At 38.6% G+C, this 15,944-nt stretch overlaps 3 protein-coding genes across 7 annotated transcripts in view; all 3 read left to right on the top strand.

The window, feature by feature from the left end:
• Window positions 1-15,944, top strand: part of LOC144631576 (uncharacterized) — a 54,605-nt gene that overhangs the window by 34,604 nt on the left and 4,057 nt on the right. Inside the window, exons 1-5 of one of the 3 annotated variants that reach the window (XM_078490028.1) lie at window positions 8,011-8,149; window positions 10,252-10,364; window positions 11,464-11,577; window positions 12,165-12,613; window positions 14,443-14,626. In XM_078490028.1, the coding sequence (XP_078346154.1) occupies window positions 10,355-10,364; window positions 11,464-11,577; window positions 12,165-12,613; window positions 14,443-14,626 (757 nt within the window). In that variant the 5' untranslated portion in view covers window positions 8,011-8,149; window positions 10,252-10,354. Of the gene's footprint in view, window positions 1-8,010; window positions 8,150-10,251; window positions 10,365-11,463; window positions 11,578-12,164; window positions 12,614-14,442; window positions 14,627-15,944 lie in introns of those variants that run through there. The other 2 variants (XM_078490030.1, XM_078490029.1) reach the window with 2 other exon arrangements.
• The window catches only part of LOC144631574 (uncharacterized), a 44,020-nt gene that overhangs the window by 6,465 nt on the left and 21,611 nt on the right, over window positions 1-15,944 (top strand). Inside the window, exon 1 of one of the 3 annotated variants that reach the window (XM_078490024.1) lies at window positions 8,051-8,186. The exons of 1 other annotated variant lie outside the window; for it this stretch is intronic. The gene's annotated coding sequence lies outside the window, so the exon portion shown is untranslated. Of the gene's footprint in view, window positions 1-8,050; window positions 8,187-9,111; window positions 9,200-15,944 lie in introns of those variants that run through there. One more of the 3 variants, XM_078490025.1, reaches the window with a different exon arrangement.
• LOC144631572 (E3 ubiquitin-protein ligase TRIM45-like) lies at window positions 4,378-7,607 on the top strand. Its single transcript, XM_078490020.1, has one exon. The coding sequence runs from the start codon at window positions 4,536-4,538 to the stop codon at window positions 6,723-6,725; it is 2,190 nt and encodes a 729-aa protein (XP_078346146.1). The 5' UTR covers window positions 4,378-4,535; the 3' UTR covers window positions 6,726-7,607.

Consider the following 15,944-nt stretch of genomic DNA (forward strand, 5'->3'; position numbering starts at 1 on the left):
CAAAACAAATAAGGCATGTAGATGATAACAGAATATGATAGAAAACAGATTCTCAGGGGGGGCATCTATTAGACATGGGGCGTTTATTAGAGAGGGACGCCTGATACAAACTTAACACCTCAAGAGGGTGTTATTTATATAGTTTTTTTTTTTTTTTTTTTTTTATTTTATGTTTTTTTTTTTTTTTTTTATTTTTTTTTTTTTTTTTTTTATATGCCTAAAGCATGAAAAAGGTACCCCTTTCAGGCGGAGCCCCCCCCTCCCCATATTGGCTATTATAGGGGGTACCCCTGGATGCTGTAAACAACCAGAGACAATAAAAAGTAAACTTTCAAAGTTATGTGGAAATTTTGTTTTTTTCTTACATAGATGAAAAGCCTTATCAATGTGACCACTGTGATCTGAAGTGCCGTTTAAAATCAACACTTAGAAGACACTGGCAGAGAATTCACTCTGGCAACAAACCATACAAGTGTAAAGAGTGTCCAAAGGAATTTGCCACTCAGACAGATTTAATAAAACACATCCGAACACACACAGAACAAACACAGTACATTTACAGTTGTAAGCAGTGCAACAGAGCTTTTACAGCTAAAAATTCACTCAGGGTTCACATGTTAATTCACACTGGAGAAAAGCCATTCTCCTGTGACATGTGTGGGATGAGTTTCCGCTATAAGCGGACTTTAAAGAATCACTATGCAATTCATACTGATGAAAAACCTACCACGTAAGTATAGCTGTTTTTTTTTTTGTACTTTATTTTACTTTTCTGTCGGAGGTGCAGTGGTCTAATGAATAGTGGGAGGGGACTTTATGGGGAGGCACTAGCAAAAAGTGGGGGGGGGGGGAGGGAGGCACAAGGCCTAATGGTTAGTGACCTCCAAAGAAAACAAAAATTGGTTAAAAAATTTGAGTAGTTGAGAAATCAGGGCTAAATTTACAGTGCTTGACTGAAGGAAGGGAAACAACTTTTGATTCAAGTTATTGAGAGTTTCAAAGAAAAAAGGGTTTGAGAAGTCAGGATGGCACCATGTATTAATGGATGGTAGGGTCGTAACCAGGTATATTTTTTCATCGCTGATCCCAAATTTTAGCTCTAAATTTTGATTCCTGATCCCTAAAATGTGGCAACTTTTGTTCCCTGATTCCCTTCTGATCCTACTTGATTGGCCGATTCGAATCCCATGACATGTTTTGACTTGTGACCCGGGTTCCCGGGTCCATGATCCCGATCCCAAGGCTATGACCCCTGATCCCATATACCTGGTTACGACCCTGGGATGGGGATTTTATTAGCTGGAGTATAGGAAAGGGTAGGGAAAACTGTTGTATAGCTATTAACCCTTTCACTCCTGAATTTTCTCAAAGAACATGTTTTTTTAATCGTTAAACTGAACTTTTGGTGCTATGATCCTGAATTTCCCTAAACTTTGCTAGAAAAGCATTTTTTCACACTGCAGCAACATTTTCATAAAGATTCCATGTAAAAATGTACAATATTTCACTTTGGTGCACGCGCATAAGCCAAAATTTGGACTTGTTTTTTTTGCGGAACCGTTCCGATTTTTATTTTTTTTGCTCCTTTACCTTCCGTTTATTCGGCTTTCTTATTTTCGTTCCTTTCTACTTTTCGCATCCTTTCTTCTGGCCGAAAAAGTTTCGACATAATCATTGGAAAGCCCCCGAAAAGGGGACCTTGATCAATTACAGGTGTATTGGCCTGTTTAAGCACCGATTTTGCACCAAAAACGGATCGTGTTATAATTGGATTAGCTCTGTCAGAATGCAACCGATATACAAAATGAACAGTGCTGTGGAAAGATCAATCCTAGCTGTATCTGCTGCTTATCTCAAAAATCCACTGAGGTGCAAATTGATGATGTCACAAGTGGTTCAATGACCACGCCTCAAAATAGCGCCTTAAATGCGCAAAAGGGTTAAAAGCTGTTTTTTATCACAAGTGAAAAGTGCAGAATCTTTTCTGTAGGTAAGTAAAAGAGCTACCATTATAGTCAATTGAAGGCCTATGAAGTATCAGCTTTCCTGCTGTCAACAGTGGTAGATAAAGGGGGTTAGGGTTTGGTCCTAGGGGCGGTGCCTTCCGACTCAAAATCTTCTCGAGACCTTCCCTATTATTTTTTGGAGAAGGTTTTGGAAAACTGCAAGGGTTTTTGGTTCTGAGATTTGTGAGGCTTACCTTTTTTCAGGAAGGGAGTCCTATTTTATTGTGGTAATTACAATATTATTTTTCCATTGATTCATTTCCGTGTAGATGCCCAACTTGCAACAAAGGTTTTTCATCAACATCAAACCTGAAACGTCACCAGCTTATCCACTCAGGAGAAAAACCTTTCTCCTGTCCATATTGTGGACGCAGATATAACCAACGCAGTAATGTCACATTACACCTCAAGAAAAATTGGTGCCGTAAAGCACCAAACAGACAACAGAAGAAAAAGATCACAAGGAAGAGAAAGAACAAAACAAGACGAAAACAAAGATAAAACTGAACAGTCTGATGTTGAGTTAGTAACAGAAGCAATTGTTGAGTGTGGAGATGATGTGACTGCTTCCTTGTCCTTAATTTAAACTCGTTTCTTCTTGAAGGGTGTATCAGTGGAGTACTGTAGTGGACTTTGTTAAGAGAGAAAAAAATTAAAAAGAATCTTTCAATTAAGGGGCAGTCTTTACAGCAAGGTGCCCGAATGTGTGACCACTTTTAATTTATTCACATTCTTTCGTGCAGATTTAATCCAATCAAAAGCCGTGGATAGCTTGCAGTTGACTTCTGATTGGATTAAATCTGCACGAAGAATGTGAATAAATTAAAAGTGGTCACACATTGGGCACCTTGCTGTAAGACTTAAAGTCATGTGGAGTTTGATTTGGCATTTCATTTAACATTATTACACCATGTAAATCTAAATATCCCTCACACTTTCACGTTCTATGTCAGCATTCCACACCCACTGCGAACAACAAGACAGATCCCGAAACAGCCAAAAAGCCAACACGTCGCTGTTCTCAAAACAAAAATTCAATAAAAAATTTTCACTTTTAAAAATAAAATAAAACAAAATTCACTTTTACTAGTATGCATTTTTGTCTCAATACAAAGTTACTAACACCATTCAATAGTAAGTTATTGCTGTTACTACGTTCCTTTTTCAGATTGTGTAGCTCGTAAACATAATTTATAACATCGATATTCTTATTTGTTGTACCTGGTCAAACCTACTGATATTTCACACGCGCATAAGGTTTCAGTCAGCACCCAAAGGCGCCAAATGTAATCACTCTCAGTAACTTGGCCTGTGGACGTTTTCAAGTCAAAAATTGCACGTAGCCGGGATGATAGTTTATAATGACGTGGAAATAGTCTTCTGAAGATGGAAGGTGTTTGAAAGGGTTACCTTTTCTGTCAAATATGGTGTAAAGAAGGGTAACTGTTTGGACCTCGGGGCGGAGCCTCGCCGTATAAAACTTTCTTGAGTAACCCTGCAATCGTGTGGAAAGGAAGGGGCGTTTCGATTTCTGGTATATGGCCTTAATACGCCGTGTTCATCTCCCCCACCCTCCCCACCCCACAAACACACACTCCCGACTCCAATCCTGAAAAACAATATGGGTGAACGTGTTCGGTCCCCAATCCTTGTTTTACAGAGGGGTGGGGTAAGTAGTGTACATTAGCTAGGGATGACCCTAGGATGACCAATCCCGCTGGTGGTGGTGTTGAGAGAGTCACCCTCAGTGATTCTGGCCGGGTTGCTCAGCTGGTTTGGTACTACTTAATAGGATTTGGACGAGAAAAAAGGAGAGACAGAGGCTCTCCATTCTGTAGACATAGAAAGAAACTATTTCTTATATCTTTCCGCAGCATTCAGTGGGGTGTATCGAAAACAACTGACGAGTAGTAAAAATATGCAGCTGTACTTATATCTAATAAGAGATTAATTATCCAACATTTTTCTTTTCCGAAATCCTAAAATTAGATGGAACCGTGCTTGCTGCTCTAGCACGATCAAGACAAAAGGAAAACTAAAAAAAACTGGGCAATTTTTTCTCTTTATCGCGCGTTATTTGTACTCTACCGGTTATACCACCCGTGACCACAATTGAAACCTTTCATAGCGTGACTTGGCTTATCACGCAAGGCATCCACAAGACTGTAAAGTTTCCGGGATCCCCTGGTAAAAAATAGTAGAAATTGAAACCGTGACCATATTTCCATTGAATTGTGTGTGCAAAATTTCTAATTCCATCAACTGAGTATCAGAATTTTTTTTATCCATACAACCTACCACCTGGCTCTATTAACTCTGGCATACACTAGCACCCGATACAGCACCAAATGTTCGTCACTTCACAACTTCCGCTCCGACGCGAGGTCAGAGGGTTCGGTCTGCCAGTTTGGCTGCTGAAAATAGAATGAAAAGAAGATTATTTTTATTCGGGATAAAGTTTCTCGGAATCACAAACACAATAGACGGGTGTGTTCGATTTCACTGTCGTTTCGCAATCTGTAGTTTACGATGGAGTCTCTCTTGAAAAACCTCAAAAAACAAGTTACTTGTTCGATCTGTTTGGATACTTACACCAAACCCAAGACAATAACTTGTCTTCATACCTTCTGCCTTGAGTGCTTGAAGAAACACGCATTAACCAGCCAAAGACAAGGCAAATATCGTTGCCCTGACTGCCAAGAAGAGATTGGCATCCCTGAAGGAAATCGTTTTGATAATTTGCCGACCAGTTTTCTGCACAACAGTTTGTTGAGTCTTCTCGCTGTTCGACAAATTGGCGATGGAAGTGAGATCAGTTGCGGTACTTGTAAGAAAAAGAGCGCTGAGATCAGCTATTGCTTTGATTGCGAAAAATTGTTGTGCCCTGACTGCGTTAACGCACATGAAGTGTTCCAAGCTGCTGCCGCGGCGTTTGAAGGACACAAAGTCACGCCAGTTAAACAGTTTCAAGCCCAAGACTACGAGGCCTTGTTAAAGCGAAAGTCCTTTTGCTCTCAGAAGTACCACGAGAGAGAGGTAACCAGATTTTTCTGCCTTGAATGTCAAACTTGTGTTTGTCAAATTTGTATTGTCACGAATCACAAGAATCATAACATTGATCCGCTTGAAAAAGCAGCTGATGGCGAGAAAGCCAAGATCATGGCGGGCGTCGAGTTGATGAAAGAAAAGAGAAAAGTTTACAGTGATGTGATGCGTCAACTTGAAGAAACAGCATCCAAGCTGGAAGATAATGTCAACACCGCTATACGTGAAGTTTCCCAAGCAGCCGAACAAATGATCGCTACGATTCGAGAACTCGAGCAGGAGGCCATTACCGCCCTCAAGAATACACGCGGATCGAGAACGGAGAAATTAGACGGCGCCAAGGCGCAAGTACAGTCCTCGACCAAGCGAATTGACCAAGCAGTTGAGTTTGCCGATAACCTGGTTCAAGGAAGCTCAAGCCTGGATATTATGCAAAGCAACAAGAATTTGGAACAGCGATTTGAAGATCTTAACAAGACCCCAGTCCCAGCACTTCCGGTTAGTTCATTTGTGAAGTTTGTCTCGACTATTGCACCTGAGAGTTTAAGCCTGGGTTTCATGGCAACCAGCGAAACAGATGTACATCGATCCACAGTAGAAGGACTGACTGAAAATTTCCAAGCTGGTTTAGAAGCAGAGTTCTTGGTCTGTCCTAAAATATCTGAAGAACTTAAGAGTGAAGCTCAACGTAAATTTCACGTTGAAGTGCTCGTTGAACCCGCTGAAAAAGTGGAAAGTTTGATTGTTTGTGAAAAAGAAGATGGAAATTTCCAGGTGAAATTTATACCAAAAGTACCAGGCACCTACAACATCACAGTAAAGATAAATGGCGACAAACTTGCTAACAGTCCTTTCACTGTCCAGGTGAAGGAACGACGGCTTGATGTTGTGGGCGAGTTAGATTTAAAAGGAGAAATTCCTCAAGAGCCACGTGGGATTGCTGTTAACAGTAAAGGGCTGATCGCTGTAGCTGACCGTGGAGGACACTGTGTCCTAATATTTGACAAGGAAGGAAAGTTTGTGCGAAAACTTGGCTGCTATGGAGAGAATCCTGGACAGTTTAACGAACCAGCTGGCGTCACATACCTGAATGATGACGAGATTCTGGTGGCAGATGACGGGAATCACCGCATTCAACAATTCAATGTACAGACAGGGAACTTTGTGAAAAGCTTTGGAAAGAAAGGGACAGGAGAGGGCGAGTTTAAGAATCCATTAAGCGTTTGTATGGATGGTGAAGGACACGTTGTTATAGCCGACTGGAACAACAAAAGAATCCAGGTGTTAACAAAGGATGGTAAACCTGTGTTTAAATTTGGAGATAGCGGCACAGGAAAGCTCAACCATCCCACTGGATGCATTTATCACAAAAACATGTTCATTGTATCTGATTATATTACCTGGAACCATTGTGTGAAAGTCTTTGAAAGTTCAGGGAAGTTTTTGTACAAGATTGGAGAAGCAGGCGAGGCTGACGGACAGTTGTTCTGTCCTTGGGGTTTGTGTGTTGAGAAATATGGCAATCGTCAGAATCTTCTTGTATGTGACAGAGGCAATGGTCGCATTCAACAGTTTACAGTGGAAGGTTGTTTTACTGGCAAAACTGTAACTGGACTACAAGATCCAAGATACATAGCTACAACACCAGATGGTCGCATTTTTGTTTCAGATTAGAAAGCGAAAAAAATATATGTGCTAAAGTAACTGGCAAAATGTGAAAGAGAACATTGTCGAACGTTAAAAGTGAAAAGTAGCTGGCCGGTACATTTTTCACAAAACGAGTGTGATGTATCATTAGAAACTTCTCTGTCCAATTCAATGAATTACTTGCAAAGGTGGAAACAAATCTTGTATCCAGAACTTCTCTGTTTCTACAACGTATTTTTTATATCAAATCATGTTGAATTTATTATTGTTTGGCGTGTTTTGTGAAATAAGACAAGGAACAGTTATTTCCTGTATACTAATCATAATACCGGTATTCATAGATCGAGGGGAAAATTCACCTCGTGAGAAAGTGCTATTTTCTGGCAAATAATAATTGCATTGTAGCTGATTGTTTTCAGAGCGTTTAGGATTTTCACTTATTTGGCTTTTTACTCCAGTGATTATGATATCAATTCAAGATGTTATAAATAGAGGTAAACATGATCAGGAATAACGAATAATTAAAACATTCTCCGTGCTGAGTAGCTTCTTTAAGTAGTCACGTAACGCTTCTTCAACGTGACGAGCCAAATAAGGGCTGCGGAAGAGACTACCACACGGGGTAGTGATAGATTGCGTCACCAATTGAAAAGAGTAGCTAAGAGTGTGTGACGCGGAGAGCTATTAGCTGTAAAAACAATTTTGTAAACATTATAAATATTGCTATAACAAGTATTGTACATTCCAAATCTTTAATAGGTTTTTTTCAGCATGCAGAATAAGACTAAGTTTTCAAGTTTATAACGGTTCATAGCACGTAGCCCCCAATCAGAGTGTATGTCCAACTTATACAGGACAAAAATATTATATTTATATTTTTTTATAATAATAAACTACAGTAGAACCTGATCATATCTGTTGTTTTCTGGTCTCGTTGTGATTAAATTAAGCTTCCCTTACAGTCATCATGACCCTTAACCCAGCTTTGAACTCCGCCACTGTTCAATATCAGAATTCTCATTACTTCTTCAAGTCTCCATTATAAAATCCATTTTGAATTAGGTTTGAAAGCAATGTGTGCTGCCGGAAGTCATACTTACTAATTACAGCCAATCAGCGCTCCACTCTTTCTCTGGGATGTTTCTCTTGAACCAATCAGGAAAGCGCCCAGATTCTGAATTTTTTACACACGCCGGCTCTGGAAACCAAAGTGCTGCGATAGTTTACGTTCTAGTTACATGTCACGCAATAGTACTGTATAGTAGTTCCCAGATTGTCTCGGCCGCTGAAATCGATCCTTTCATTCTTTGCCATCTCTCAGTGTTGTACTGTCCACAAGCCAGAAGAAGAACAGCCGTTTGGGAGAGTTGAATAGATTTTACTGACACGAGTCGACAGAAATTGATTGCATTTGTACAAAGGCAAGACGTTCACCACACAAAGCGAATTTGGTGAGGAATTTGATTACACTTACACGTAATACATGCTGTATTAAAGTTCAAGCTTACTTCAGGGGCACCCATCGAGAATATAGTTCAAAACCACTTAAAGATAGCACCGTTGAACGTATTTTAGTATTTAAACGGTAGATATAGGCATATTTTTATCCCCTAAAATTTTTTTATCTGTTCGGATTTCCTAGCTGAAAGTCTAGTGATCCGAAAGTTATAGGGATCAAAACTTACCTTTTCGAAAAAATTCCAGCCAGAGAAGGGCTCCCGAAAATTCTAGGTGACCTTTTTAGAGTAAAAATCCGTTAAAAATGAATAATTATACCATTTTTTAGATATTCGAAAGTCCTAGGAAAGGCAGGCAAGCAAAAAAATTTACAATGAATGTTCCGACAATTCTAGATCTCAAATCGTCTTCCGAACAGATATTTTAACGAAATATTCCGTTGGGTGCCCCTGTTACTTGCTCGCTCTCTTGCAGCACATAACATCTGTCGATCAGATCAGTAAGCTTAAGCTTATAAATAACTTGTACGGTGAATGTAAAAGTTAACAATATGTTATACTGTTTCAATGTCCGTCATAATGTTTCTCCTTTCCTTTGCTTGTTTCAATGTTACCCGTTTTGTGATCAATAACATCAATATTCTCTGTAATCGCATGTGCTTTTAGGGCCATTCCAAAAAAATTCACCCCCCCCCTCCCCCGTTGACGAATTTTTCTGAAGAGGTCTAAAATATTTCGGCACCTTTGATTCTTTCTGAGGGGGTAAGTAAGAAATGAGCAAAAAGTGGTCTTTTTTCTGATGGGGTTAAGAAAAAATCCGGTTTTTCTGAGGGGGGCATCATGTCGGCACTTTGATCTTTTTTTTCTTAGGGGGTAAATTTTGACCTACCTCGTCAACAGGAGGGGGGTGTGGATATAAAATGGAATGGCCCTTATAGCACTGCACACCCGAAGGGCGCCGAATGTGATCGGTATTGTTGTGTTCCCACCAGAAGAAAAAAAAAACATATCCAGTGATGTGGAACCAGATTTGCTTCAAGGAAGGTGGGAGGGGGGAGACAGATGAGGGGGTCGATTTTTCAGACTGAATAGCTGTGACGCTTTGTATCATGTTGTGGCAGGTTGCACATGCATGCATGAAAGCATGCATGGAAAGTTTGTAGCACAAAGTGACCAATGAAATTAAGGAAAGTGTAATAAATACCAGGTGGTTAAGGAAGTCTGAAATATGTGATTTATCAAAGGAAATATTTAGTTATAGCCCCCCTTACCAAGAAGTATCTTTAGGTATTGCTCCCCTTTTGTGATGTTTGCATTTCAGAGCCCTGTCGCCTGTCGGAATTTACCCTAACAGGGCCTCTTGAAGTGCATTTATGCCAATCTTTCCATAAACACATGCCAAATATCTTAAAAATTCCCCCAGATATCAGCTGCCAAAATAAGCATGGAAACTCTTATTTCAAGCACTTTCATTTGAACATGTTTGAATCTTGGAGATTTAGTGACCCATACAGGAGACTGGCCATGGGAGATTCAGTCTGTATCTGGGAGACTCCTGGATAAATTATCTAGGAGAGTTGGCATAATGTTAATTGTGAGCAGCTTTCTAAATCACTTGGTTGCAATTCCAATTCACTTACAACAGAACTTGCAATTGTGTGGTTCCAGAAAATATCCATAACCCCCCCACCATGGAAGGGATTTGCCCTATGATCCCCCACTCCTCTGGAAAATCCAATTTAGCTTCATACATTGCTTTAAAGTTTTGGGTGTTTGTGACTCCCCCCCCCCCAAACCTGTGGGAAATGCACAAAAAATAGCAAAAAAGAAAAAAGAAACGCCTATTCCTAGAAGCACTACATTCTATCCAGGACATTAACTGTGTGAATGAGCATGTGCATTTCCACAAGTTTATTTAACATTGAGAACATCCCTAAAGACCGGCGGTGTATAAAAACTTAATTAATATGCAAAAACTGAACCAATTTAACTCTGATGAAGGTAACAGAGAGTTACCGAAAATTCAGTTTTATACGTTTTTTACCACCTTTTTTAACCAATTTTAAGTAGTCAAATAACTTCTTTTCTTTCTGCAGGTTTCTAAAGCTGTCCTGAAAGGTCTCTCTGAGCAGAAAGTATTGGAACCTGCATTAATTAGTTGGTGATGATGCTCAGTGAATAATAAAGAGAACACTGATAATGATGGAAGGTGAGTTTTTTCAGGCTAGGCAAAACTTAATCCATTTTAAAGAGTTCAGACAAGAGCCAAAACATTAATCAGCCAAAACAAAAATTCATTTTGTTGAAAAGTTTAAACCTTTAATCAGCTAACCACAGAGAGAGCACTATATGTTTATTCTCAATTGCTTCCAGCCAGTGTCTGTCTAGCCTGCAAATACAGCAGAGAGACCTCTGTGATTTACAGCCAGAAATTTCATAATGATGACGTAAACCACTAATAAGATTACCGTATTTTCTCAATAAAACTCCCCCGGCGTTTATTTCAAACTTGGCCTGATGGAGCTGGCATTTGTTCGAATCCTGCAGCTTATTCAAGCCGGAAGTTTATAACCAAGGGTTTTCGTTCTTTAATTTTTACAGCCATATATTTTGCCACTTTTCCTAAAGCATTCTACACCCCAAATAAATGCTTGAGGGGTTTATTTACAACTTCATTTAGGAGACCTGGCGTTTATTCAGGGCCCAGCATTTAATTGAGAAAATACGGTAAATTTAATGTCTATTTTTTATGTTTGTGGCCTTTATTAAGGTCATTGCCCTGTTTTGCATTGCGCATCCTTACTGCGCAGAATTTTACGCGTAATTAGCGCGCGCGCGCGAGCACATCAACAAAATGGCGGCTTTTTCTATGCGGCTTAGTCCGCGATCGAGAGAAGTAAATTGTCATTTTCTCCTAAACGAGCCTGGTGACCTATCAATTTTTTCTCATATTTTGGGTGTAGCGATCAAATTCTTTCTGTAAAATGAAAACAGATCAATTCATGTGTTTGAAAAATAAATTATCGCTAAAAAAGTGTACTTTGCTAGTACTCGCAGAGGAATTATAAAGGAATTATATGGAATATACATGGTCGTCCTGCTCCTAAACGAATCTGGTGACCCCCCTTTTTTATTTCAAAATTTAAGTTCCCTTGAAGTAATAAACCAGTAGGCGAAGTTTGGTTAAAAATCTATGTTCAGTTTTATTTCGGGGCAATGACCTTAATTTATTAAAATGGAAAACCACCTTCTAGTAGGTAAATAGTGAATAGTGTTAAAAATATAACTAATATTCTGTTTATGTTTAGGTAAAGAGGAAGAATCTCTGGTTCAGCCCGAAAATGCTTCAGTTGCTGAACAAGAAGTTGAAATTTTAACTGTTCCAGTTGATGAGAATCTCTTTCTACAACTGGCTGTCAATAGTATGTGTTTATTTGTTGTTTAAAATGATATCGGTGAAGAGTGTCAAATTTGAAACTTCGTCTGTGAAAAAAAAACTTCTACGGACACCTGTGTATGGCTGCGATGGCTTACCAAGCCAGTGCTTTCTCTAATATCTGTTAAATTAAGTGACTAGGAGTATACTACACCCCCCCCCCCCCCCTAGACCATGGACGGCGGAGCAATTTTCCAAGTTGGGGATGGGGCTGACTTGTGACTTATTCTTGAAGTGGGGTCTTAAAATACTCTTCTCTTAGAAAGTCTTTATTTTTTAGGAAATTCTGGGGGGCTTAAGCCCCCCCCCCCCCCGGCTCCCACATCCCAGGATGCTAATTAAACTAAGGAGTTACATGAAACCCTCAGCAATTCTTTACTGGTAGTGTACCCATTTAACCCCTACACATATACTCGAATACGTATATACTTTTTATCTCTCTCTGCCCAAGAGTGTCTCTAGCCAGAAATTTTGCATTGCATGTGATGTGAATGATTAACCTTTTTGTTTGATCAAAAGGTAATTCTGAGTACTTTTTTTATTTAACAAAATGTTTATTTTTTGTTTAATCAGGTGGATATGTAAATGTTGAGGAAACAGAAGAAGATAATGAAGATCGAGAGGAAGAATTAGAAGAAACACAAAAACAGTTTCAAAACAGAGAAGAACAAAATGAAGAGGAAGATGCGAGACAGGAAGAAACCGAGAATGAATGTGAAACTGAAGAAGGCGTGAACATTGTTGAACAAAATGAAGAAGACTCGTTTGAAGAGAAAACAGAGAGTGAAAATGAAGGTGTTAACAGTGATGAACAAAATCTACAACCACCAGAAACTGATCCACCAGTCACTCGCTCCAAATCTAAAAAGAAAATGAAAAACAGTTGTGACAAGTGTCTTAGGAACTTTCGCTCACCTTCTGGCTTAAAGCGGCACAAGCTTTACCACTGCAAGGGTGATAACACAAAGCAACACAAGTGTCCACACTGTGATAAGAGTTTTGTGTGGCTCAGCCAGTTACAGGTACATACATAATTTCCAGAGAAATATTAATAGATTTAAATTATTATTAAAGACCCACCTTTTTACAATAGCTTTGCCTTTTAATTAGATTTTATGTTAGTATACTTACTTGATATTTACTTACTTGTTTACTTGTTAAATATTTAAATTTTTATATACCTTTTTAGCTTTTTAACAGATTGAAGACTGCATGTTGAAAGCATTTAAGTATTTTTTTAACGAAATCTTTAGTTTTTTTTTTAATTTGTAATGCGCATTTGAGCATATTTGCATGTATGATTTGCGCACTAGAAATATTAAGTTATTATTTTTATTTAAGAAAACGAGCTCATCTTGTATAAATTTTGGGCTAAGGTCATCACAAAGTGGGAGGATGCTTGGGGAGCAATTCATTCCGGTTAGGCTAAATAGCACTTTAGTAAGGCTAAATAGCACTTTGGTAAGGCTAAATAGCACTTTGGTAAGGCTAAATAGTACTTTGGTAAGGCTAAATAGCACTTTGGTAAGGCTAAATAGCACTTTGGTAAGGCTAAATAGCACTTTGGTAAGGCTAAATAGCACTTTGGTAAGGCTAAATAGCACTTTGGTAAGGCTAAATAGCACTTTGGTAAGGCTAAATAGCACTTTGGTAAGGCTAAATAGCACTTTGGTAAGGCTAAATAGCACTTTGGTAAGGCTAAATAGCACTTTGGTAAGGCTAAATAGCACTTTGGTAAGGCTAAATAGCACTTTGGTAAGGCTAAATAGCACTTTGGTAAGGCTAAATAGCACTTTAGTAAGGCTAAATAGCACTTTGGTAAGGCTAAATAGCACTTTGGTAAGGCTAAATAGTACTTTGGTAAGGCTAAATAGCACTTTGGTAAGGCTAAATAGCACTTTGGTAAGGCTAAATAGCACTTTGGTAAGGCTAAATAGCACTTTGGTAAGGCTAAATAGCACTTTAGTAAGGCTAAATAGCACTTTGGTAAGGCTAAATAGTACTTTGGTAAGGCTAAATAGCACTTTGGTAAGGCTAAATAGTACTTTGGTAAGGCTAAATAGCACTTTGGTAAGGCTAAATAGCACTGTGGTAAGGCTAAATAGCACTTTGGTAAGGCTAAATAGTACTTTGGTAAGGCTAAATAGCACTGTGGTAAGGCTAAATAGCACTTTGGTAAGGCTAAATAGCACTTTGGTAAGGCTAAATAGCACTTTGGTAAGGCTAAATAGCACTTTGGCAAGGCTAAATTGCACTCCGGTTGAAACCAAAACTTTAAGGTTCAGAATGGCAGAATTTAAAATTTAGGGAGGTGCACGCGTGGGCTAATGGTGCTCTTGGGCGACAGTGCCTCTTTCCACCAGTTGTATAAATGGGTACCAGTGAAATAATGCTGGGGGGTAACCCTGTGATGGACTAGCATTTCATCCAACGGGGGTAGTAATACTACTAGCCGCTTAATGCTACAGAAACCGCTCTGATAAATTTCGGCAAGTATGTGCCACTTGGCTCGAGGCTTTACCTATCACATGGGGTATGTCAGCCCTGACCTGTGGCCCTTTAGGGATGGACCATTATTTTCTTGGAAGGGGGGGGGGGTTGGGGGGGGATGAAAAATTTTTCTCTGCTAATTTTTTTTTTTAGTTTATGCACCTCTGCAAACATTTTTTTTTTCGAAATTCTTACTATTTTTTGTTATACATATTGTTTTTGCAAACAATTCATTTTGTCTCTCCAGGCCCTGCAAACATTTTTTTTTTCAATATTTTTCTCCCCCCCCCCCCCCCCTTCCAAAAAATTATGGTCCGTCCCTTATTAGTAATTATTATACGGGTGTTTTTTTTTTTTCCAGAAACATGCTGAGTCACATACTGGTGTTCGACCTTTTCATTGTTCCACTTGTGGGAAATCATTTCGCCATCCAAACACAGTAAAGAATCATGTTCGGCTCCATTCAAAGAAGCCCTACAAATGTGAGCTTTGCAACAAAGTCTTCTGGCAGCGTGATAGCTTTGCTCACCATGAATGCCACACAGGTAAAATTAGCCTTTTGAATGTGATTTTTGTAAAGCTACCTTTGCAGTCAAGAACTACTAGCTTGATTGGCATATGCGCAAACACTTGGACACTAATTAAAGTAAGGTGCTGTCCGAAGTGTGGAAGAGAATGTTCTCATCATAACAGTTTAAGAAGGCCCTTAGCAACCCATATACAGGTTAGTGCAGTACTTTTTTTTTTTTTTTAAATTTTTTTTTTTGAATAATTTTTATTTGCATAACACATAGTTACATACACTATTTACAATACAAGCTACTACTTATACCACTAACAATACTTAACAACATTACGAGTTTTTACATTAAATCTTAAACCTACTTACCCACTCGCTCGCTCACTCATCACACAATCACACAATTACATACAAGAATTTCAATAGCAAAGTTACACCTGTTTGAGCCTTATACAATGTATATCTAAGTTAACAACTTAGCAATTACATATCCCATTTCTTCTTTAATAAATCTAATGTATTATTTTTAGTACAAATGTATTTCTCTGTTTCATACTTTAATGCTACTTTTAATTTATAACCTCTTATATTCGGAAGTTCATTGTTTCTTCTGCAACCCCATAAGTAAATTTTTCCTACAAGTAATAGATAATTTAGTAAGGGACGTTCCGGAGTTAGAACACCGACTACAACATCTTTCAAATTGAGATGTATTTGTTGCTTTGTCAAAGTTAAGTAATATGATTCAAAATCCTTCCAAAAGGAAATTGAGTAGGAACAGTTAAAAAAGAAATGTTGTATTGTCTCTGATTCCCGTTTGCAGAAAGAACACAGATCATCTTCAATGTAACCGATTTTATGTAATTTTGAATTTGTATAAAGTATCGAGTTTAATACCTTAAACTGAAAGGCCTTGACATATGGCTCAAAAGCAACTGAATGACGAAGAAAAAATGCTTTTTTCAATGCTTCATCGGATAAATTAAATTCACACTTAAGTTTTTGTGCAATATTAGGAAAGCGTGCCTTTTTACGGACAAAAAGAGAGTAGTAATCCTTTGATTTCTTTTTAGTAACATCGAAAAGGCAGCCGTCAATCTTAAAAGATGGATTCAGTTCTGCGTAATCTGGAACAAAATTGGTATTTCTTAAATTGGTCGGTACAGAATGGCGTAGACCAGTCCATTCCAGAAAGTTCGTCTTCTCTATATGTTTCGCAAGTAATTCATAGGAATCAATATTGTCAAGATCAAAGCGCAGATCTTCCACGGTCCGAATTCCATAATTAAAGTACCTTTTATAGAAAACTGGTTTGTTGTTTATTCTTATTTCGTGGTTATTCC

This window comes from Oculina patagonica, chromosome 12 (assembly GCF_052425735.1).
Source record: "Oculina patagonica isolate OP01 chromosome 12, crgOcupat, whole genome shotgun sequence".
Taxonomy (NCBI): domain Eukaryota; kingdom Metazoa; phylum Cnidaria; class Anthozoa; order Scleractinia; family Oculinidae; genus Oculina; species Oculina patagonica.

Excerpts from the sequence above, each read along its gene's own strand:
- LOC144631572 (XM_078490020.1), top strand. The coding sequence starts at position 4,536 with ATGGAGTCTCTCTTGAAAAACCTCAAAAAACAAGTTACTTGTTCGATC.